General features: G+C 42.1%; 1 protein-coding gene across 7 annotated transcripts in view; it reads right to left on the bottom strand.

Moving 5' to 3' along the window:
- Helz (helicase with zinc finger) overlaps positions 1–7,753 on the bottom strand; it is a 147,389-nt gene that overhangs the window by 15,354 nt on the left and 124,282 nt on the right. For all 7 annotated transcript variants that reach the window (XM_026780158.1, XM_005350436.3, XM_013347521.2 and 4 more), the window contains one exon: positions 6,683–7,199. In XM_026780158.1, coding sequence (XP_026635959.1) covers positions 6,683–7,199 — 517 coding nt within the window. The remainder of the gene's footprint in view (positions 1–6,682; positions 7,200–7,753) is intronic.

The following is a 7,753-nucleotide window of genomic DNA, read 5'->3' as shown; positions in this document are numbered from 1 at the left end:
CCTACTTCATGTTCTGGCTTTGTGGGAGCCTAGCCAGTTTGGATGTTCACCTTCCTAGACCAGGATGGAGGGGGGAGGACTTTGAACTTTCCACAGGACAGGGAACCCTGACTGCTCTTCAGACTGGAGAGGGAGGGGGAGAGGAGTGGGGGAGGGGGAGAGGAGTAGGAGGAGGAGGGAAATGGGAGGCTGGGAGGAGGAGGAAATATTTTTTTTCATTAAAAAAATAAAAATAAAAAAAAAATAAGTTGCCCATGGGACTGAACGAGCATGTGACCAAACTGGACCCTCTGAATGTGGCTGACAATTCGGGACGGCAGAGAAGCCAATGACAATGGCACTGGGATTTGTCTCTACTGCATGTACTGGCTTTTTGGGATCCTAGTCTATTTGGATGCACACCTTCCTAACCCTGGAAGGAGGGGAGAGGGCCTTGGACTTCCCACAGGGCAGGGGTACCCTGCCCTCTCTTTAGGACTGAAAGGAGAGAGGAGGAGGGTGAATGGGGGAACGGGAGGGAAATGGGAGGGGAGGAAGTGGAAATTTTGAATATTATTTATAAAGCAATAAAAATAAATAAACCAACCACACACACACACACACACACACACACACACACACACACACACACACAAGTTGCCAGGAGTTGGCTGGTGAGATGGCTCAGAAAGTAAAGGTGCTTGCTGCCAAGCCTGATAACCTGAGTTTGATAACAGAACCCACAGAGGATGACTCCAGCAGGCTGTCCTCCAGGCCAAAATTCTCTCCCTCCCTCTCTGAACCCTCCCCATACAGAAATAAATAACTTACATGTGATTTAAAAAAATTAAAGAAAGTAGGCCTGTTAACACAGGCCTGTAATCCCAGTTCTTCAAAGAGGCTAAGGCAGGAGGATGGAAAGTTCAAGCCCTACCTGGCTATAGACAGCAAGTTCAACAACAGCCTGTATAACTTAGTAAGACCCTCTCTTAAAATGAAAACAAACAGGGCTGGGGATATAGCTCAGAGGGGCAGTGTTTTGTCTAGTATGCATGAGAATCTAGATTCAATTCCCAGTAACTCAGTAATGATGATAATAAAGAAGGAGTTTTGGGGATAGAGAGATGGCTCACTGGTTAAGAGTACTTGTTGCTCTTCCAGAGGACCATGGTTTAATTCCCAGCATCCACAGGGTGGCTCACAAGCATCTACAACTCCAGTTCCAGGGAACCGGCACTTTCTTCTGGCTTGCTTAGGCACCAAGCATAGATATGATGCACATACATACACAAAGGCAACCACTCACAAACATAAAACAAAAATCAATAAATCCTTTTTAAAATATTCCATGTTGCCTTTAAACCCAGCACTCAGGAGGCAGAGGCAGGCCAGCCTGGTCTATCGAGCTACTTCCAGGACCAGCTTCAAAGCTACACAGAGAAACCCTGTCTCAAAAAAAAAAAAAAAAAAAAAAAAAAAAAAAAAAAAAAAGTTCCATGTTGATACATGTTGAACTATGATATCATTATATATGAAACATATGATCACTATTTTTAATTTTTGCTGCTAGTATTTCTTTCTAAATATCAGAATGTAATGCTAACATTTCAAGTACAATTTAATATATGGACTCTAAGTAAAAATGATTACTAAGTTTGTGTAAAAATTGCTATTGTCAATTTAAATAAAAATTTTAATTTGCTTGCCACTCTAAAACATATCTATAATGTTTAAGTTAGCAAATCCTTAAATATGGATGTGTATAAATAAATAACTGGGGGAAAGGTTAGAATATTAATTAAAGTCCTATATTTATAATTATGCTACCAAAGCTAATCACCAAGGAAAAGCTAAGTGCTGTAGTGGGAATTCCAAGTCACATTACCTACAGTGCCAGGAGCTTTAATTAAAGCCCAATTTCTCATCTCAGTGATTAGCTTTGATGCTCAGGCAATGAATGGAGGTCTATCTTATCAATCGTTGATCACTAATACTTAGATTAGGAGGTTTGCTATACACATTATTTACTAAGCCAAAAAGACAGCAGTGTTTCCAGTTGGTTACACAACACAAATCACAAGCTATCAATGAGAAGAGGTGAAACCTATCAACGCTTTGTCAATATGAGACTCCTCCATTATAATATTTGGCTTTAAGGAACAAGGATGGCTGGAGAACGTAGTGAAATCCAAACTAAATAATGCAAAAAATACAGGCGGTACAGAGAAAAATGAAAGTAAGAAAATTGTTCAAAAGCTAGGACAAGGGGGCTGGAGAGATGGCTCAGTGGTTAAGAGCAGTGCCTGCTCTTCCAAAGGTCCTGAGTTCAATTCCCGGCAACCACATGGTGGCTCACAACCATCTGGAATGAGGTCTGGTGCCCTCTTCTGGCCTGCAGGCATACAGACAGACAGAATATTGTATACATAATAAATAAATAAATATTTAAAAAAAAAAAAGCTAGGACAAGAAATATTCCAAGGCAGAGCCCATCTCTAACGCTGACTGCCAGAGCTGATCAGAATGAGCAGCCCAGGAGCATTGCCCTCTTCGCCACAGCCTCACTCCCCCAACCAGAGAACCCGGCCCTTAGTCTTCTGCATGCTAAGCAAGAGCTCAACCACCAGTCACACCCCCAGCCGGGACCCAATCTCTAATGAGGCTTTTATGATAACATCATCACTGCAGACAAAAATGTGTAATTTCAGAAACCAATTCTGATTGGAACAGTGACAATTTGAAAAGAATCTTTCATTTTCTCCATTTATTTCTTTAATCGGACTATTTCCGAGTAAAGCACATCTGATATGGGAGCTGTGCCTTGTGCCAGCCTCAGCACCACAAACTCCCTGCTAAATGGAAGTTTTTATCTTGACAAATCTACAGCCACTTAAGGAGAATGAGGAGCTATCTCTTAAGATGGAATGCCTGAAAGCGTTGATGCAAGAAGCTTGCATTCACAACACTGAACAGAGCATAAAACAGAACCTTATCCCACGGGAACCAGAAATGAAGACACTACAGAATTTTTAAAGAGAAACACACAAAATCTTAGGGGAGTGAGTAGAGAGAGGGAGAGAATACCATTTCCTAAGAGGAAACTGGAAGAATCTCCAGGGATAAAATCCCTTTAATTTAAGCTCTATGCTTAGCATAATTCAAATAGAAATCTAAAGGGGGGTTTAAAGGTATGTAAGGAAGAGAAAGAGATGACAAAGCTATTTTCAGCTTCTACTAGTAGGAAGACCACAGAATGGCCTCCTTCCTAGAGAAAGACGACAAACAAACAGCGCATGGGCTTCACTCTGCCCCTTAAGATTGCATGTTAGTTTATAACACTGAACCTCATTTAAGTTAAGAGCATCATCTGGAACAGAACAGAGAAGCTGGAGGAGAAAATGAGCACAAAGATCAGAAAGTGATTTCAATACAGAATATGCTGAAGAATGGCTTCTTTCTCAGGTTTGAGGTCATACAGTTACCATGCAAAATGAGCATTTTCACACAAATTCAGCCTTCAATTTTTTTTTAAGTTTTGTGTATGTGTGCAAGTCTACATGAATAAATGTGAACCACGAGCATATATGAGCCTGCAGAGGCCAGAGGAGAATATCAGATCCCCAAGAGCTGGAGATACAGGCCGTTGTGAACAACAGTGTGGGTGCTGGGAACCAAACCCTGGTCCTTTGCAAGAACAGTAAATGCTCTTAATTACTGAGTCATCTCTCAGTCTTGAAAAACTCTTGATCGAGCCAAAATCACCAGAAATAGAGTCCTCAGAGGCCCCAAAGCTAAGAATGGATTTCTGTTGATTGCATTCTGTTGCCAGCTGATACTGGAGCAGAATACAATGCTATATAAAGAATCTGTCATTTAACAGGAAAGCTACTTCTAGTTAGTGATAATACCACAAGCTAGTGACAGTATGAAGACACTTAGCTAAATATCTGGAGGGAAATTAAACCATGATCTCAAACATGCACTAGTATTTGAAGTCAAATTGGTGGAGTTCATTCATCTATTGCCAGCTAAGAATGGTCAGGGCCTGCCCCTGGAAAAGACAGCCCCTTGTGTGGCCCAGCCTCATCTACAGAGCCAAAGGCCACCCACAGCTTCCACTGAATTTGGAGTAAAGAAGGAAAACCAGTGAAGTTCAGTCTTAGTTATGCCATGAGAATTACTCTCAGAACTGCAAAGGGCTGTAAGACCAGGGTCCCATTCAGAGTGCCCTGACCTTGGGGAAAGGCGACTGGATGGGGTAGTGGAAGGCACAATACGATGGGGGGCACAGCAGTTTCCAGTTTCCATGACAGTCACTCAATTCCCCTAGGTTAACCCACCACACATTCTAATCTAAGGCCACCAGGAAAAGCCAAATATAATGCTATGGTAGCTATTTTTATTTAGTGAAATTAGGTGTTTTTCTGGCTTCTGTATGTTTTATATTGGCCATGCATTTCATTTTTCCAAAGAAAATAAAAATTATAGCTGAGTATTTGTGGTACATGCTTATAATCTCATCACTAAGGAGGCGGAGGCAGCAGGATGACCACAGTTTAAGGCCAGTTTGAACTACACAGCAAAATCTGGTCTAAAAGGTAAGTATAAAACCAAAAACCTAGTCAAACACAATTTGAAGGAAAAAATTCTCTCCATTCAAAGTAACTGTTAGACTAACCTGTGAGTGTTTTCATCCCATCAGATGACTCTGCCACGTTTCTGGCAATAAAAGAATCCACAGTGGGGAAGAAAGTAACTTTCTTTGTATTGTTAAAGAAATCATTTTAAAAGGTTGGAAATAAACAGTGAGAACATATGCCATTCACTGTGTGAGATGATTCATGCAAAATAATTCTGAACGCACAGAACTTACCCTAATGCGTTGAAAATGTCAAAATCTACAATGTGGTAAAAATAATATTTTCCTTGTAAAGAATTTCTTCAATTGCTGCAAGTTAGTCATCACTCACGAACCTAGTGTCAGAAGCAAGATGACCAAGTGTTTTTGCAAAGCAAAAGAACTCACTGACAACTGAAGGCACGTATTTATAACACTTGCAGTGACACAAAAATACCAAACACTGAAAGCGACAGTGTACAAAGAACTTAAATTCCAAAATCAAGGACCACTTAAAAAGATCAGTGATTCAAGTAGGTGATTCAATAGGAAGTGTTACTAATCAAAGTATAAACAGTGAAGCCTTGTGAGAAGAGGGACACAGTCCCCACCAACAGTGCCAGGAGCACACCCTGGTGCCAAAGTCTTCTTTTCCATAGAGATGACAACAGCACTGTCAAATGCGGCAAACAAGTCTTTGGGCTAGGAAACTAAAAACTAGCAGTTTCCACGAGAACATCCAGTCAAGAAAGCCTCAGCATTTTATAAAATTATCAGTTCTGTGGTCTTGCAAAAATGTTCTTCAGCTCTTGGCAGCCCTGGAAATAAGCCCTGCCCAGGTGCCAGGGGAAGCAGAACAGGCCTCATCATACTCACACAACTATAATTTGCTTTGAGGTCTCACGACTCGGGAAGACTACATCCAAAGATCTGTGTTATCTAGGTGTGGTACTTCACGCCTACAATCCCAGACACAAAGTAGGATGATATTGGCTCAAGGATGGCTTGAGGTCTCAGTGAGACCCTGTCTCAAATAAAGACGTTTTAATCATGTTTCACAACTGCGCACCAGGTATGGCGGTACATGCCTGTAATCTAAGTGCATAAGAGGACAAGACCAGCCTGAGCTACATACTAAGACCTTATCTCAAACAAACAAAACTCCATTTATCCTGTTTTAAAAAGATATGATAACTAACAGTCACTCCCTTTACAGAGTTTTATCCTTAGTCACTGTGAGCTCACTGGGAAAAGCTAGACAATGATAAGCTACACATTACACAATTTTGGAAATTTGTTATGCTTTTGTTTTTGCATGTACACGTTTTGCCTACATGTGGCCACAGAATCCAAAAGAAGCATCGGAACTGGAGTTACAATTGAGTCACCATGTGGGTGTTGGGAACTCATCCAGGGTCCTCTGGAAGAGGAGCACCTAGAATACTTAACTGCTGAGCCATCTCTCCAACCCCATTTTGAAAGTCTTTTCCCTGGAATCACTACAGGCTTCGTGCCATTGACTGCTGCTGACCTCGATGCAAGAGTCCTGCCGTGAAAGCAGAGTTTATCTCCAGATGCTTACTCAGCATCCAGGCTTAGGCTAACTGGCAAGATGCTGTGATGTTTGGAAACTGCTCTGACTGGGTACCCACTGCTTCATGAATAACATCCCACTAAAACCTCAGGATGGCAGGAGGGAGAACTGGTGCTTGGAAATGACCACTCACTAGAAAAACTGGCATCTTTAGCAAGTACTAGTCACCAAAATAAACCTAATGAAAAGATAAGCCACTAAGGTCCATGTCCCCAGAGTGGAAAGGTGAACACAATTCAGATATTAGTGTTCTCAGAGGTCAGACGTGCGGAAAAGCAATTTAAACTACTTTCAAGAGGCTTCATGTTTCAACAGTACCACACAAAATATGAACCAGCACAAAAAGATAAACATTAATCTTTTTCCAAGAAAAGGTTATTGTTTAAAGATATCATATCTGAGAAGATCTCCTTTTATCAAATAGGTAGATAGCAGCAGTGTTTGTTCACTGCCAGCTGATCCCAAACAGAAGACCACTGAAAGGCATTTACCTCTTCTAGGCTGGGGAGCGAAGAAGAAGATACTGTGCGAGATGACAGTGGGTGAAATGGCTCTTGACCAATAGCGTGTTGATGGTTCTGTATGTGTATAAAAGGGTTCTGTGGTGGCCTGGGAGGCAATGGAGGTAGGCCATAGGGAAAGCCCGGCCCTATTAAGTGATTCTGTTGCAAGTTAGCAAAATTCCATGCTCCTTCAGGAGCCAGGTATTTCAGGGGAGGTGGAGCAAGGTGTTCAGATGTCACCGAAAAGGGGGAGCTGAAGAGCTGAGGTGGGAGGCGTTGTGGGAATGCTGGGCTGTTGGCTACTTCAATGTCTCTGCTGTTGTCGTTACAGTTAGAAAAGTGGCTACTGAGGTCTGTGATGGAAGGGGGAGACGGGACTGCTGGTGGGCTTCTAGTCTGAACTTGTCTGTATTGCAAAAGTCTTGATTGAGGCGGTGGCATTTCAGCTAGCTCTCGAGTGTCACCTTGATCACGATGAGACAGCTCTCTGAGTAAGTCCTGAAACCTACACGAAAACAAGAAAATATGAGGGAGAAACGCCATTGCATTAAGAAGAGCAGAGTCAGCCATGTGTGATTTTATACCAAATCACAATATCTAACTAGGGATGCCATTAATCCCAAACTAAGTATTGATACTCAGCAGATACTAAACTGGAGATGCTCAATAAAGATGTCAATTCCCTGGTTTTTTACCTTTGCCTCAACATGAAAACTGGAAGTGATAGAAGGCTACGACAGGCCAGGGAGATAGCTCAGCAGGTATAGATGCTGGCCACCAATTAGCTGACAATCCAAGCTAATCCCTGGAAGACACATGACAGAAGAACCAACTCCCCATAGGCTGCCCTCTGGCCCCCATATTCAAACACAAATGTACGCACACATACACACACTCCTGTACACACACTCCTGTACACACACATACACACATACACACACATACACACACTCCTGTACACACACACATACACACACTCCTGTACACACACACACATACACACACTCCTGTACACACACACACATACACACACTCCTGTACACACACACACACACACAC

Source organism: Microtus ochrogaster, chromosome 7, assembly GCF_000317375.1.
Source record: "Microtus ochrogaster isolate Prairie Vole_2 chromosome 7, MicOch1.0, whole genome shotgun sequence".
NCBI lineage: Eukaryota > Metazoa > Chordata > Mammalia > Rodentia > Cricetidae > Microtus > Microtus ochrogaster.
Note: the sequence above shows the minus strand (reverse complement) of the source record. Positions and strands in the feature narration are given on the sequence as shown.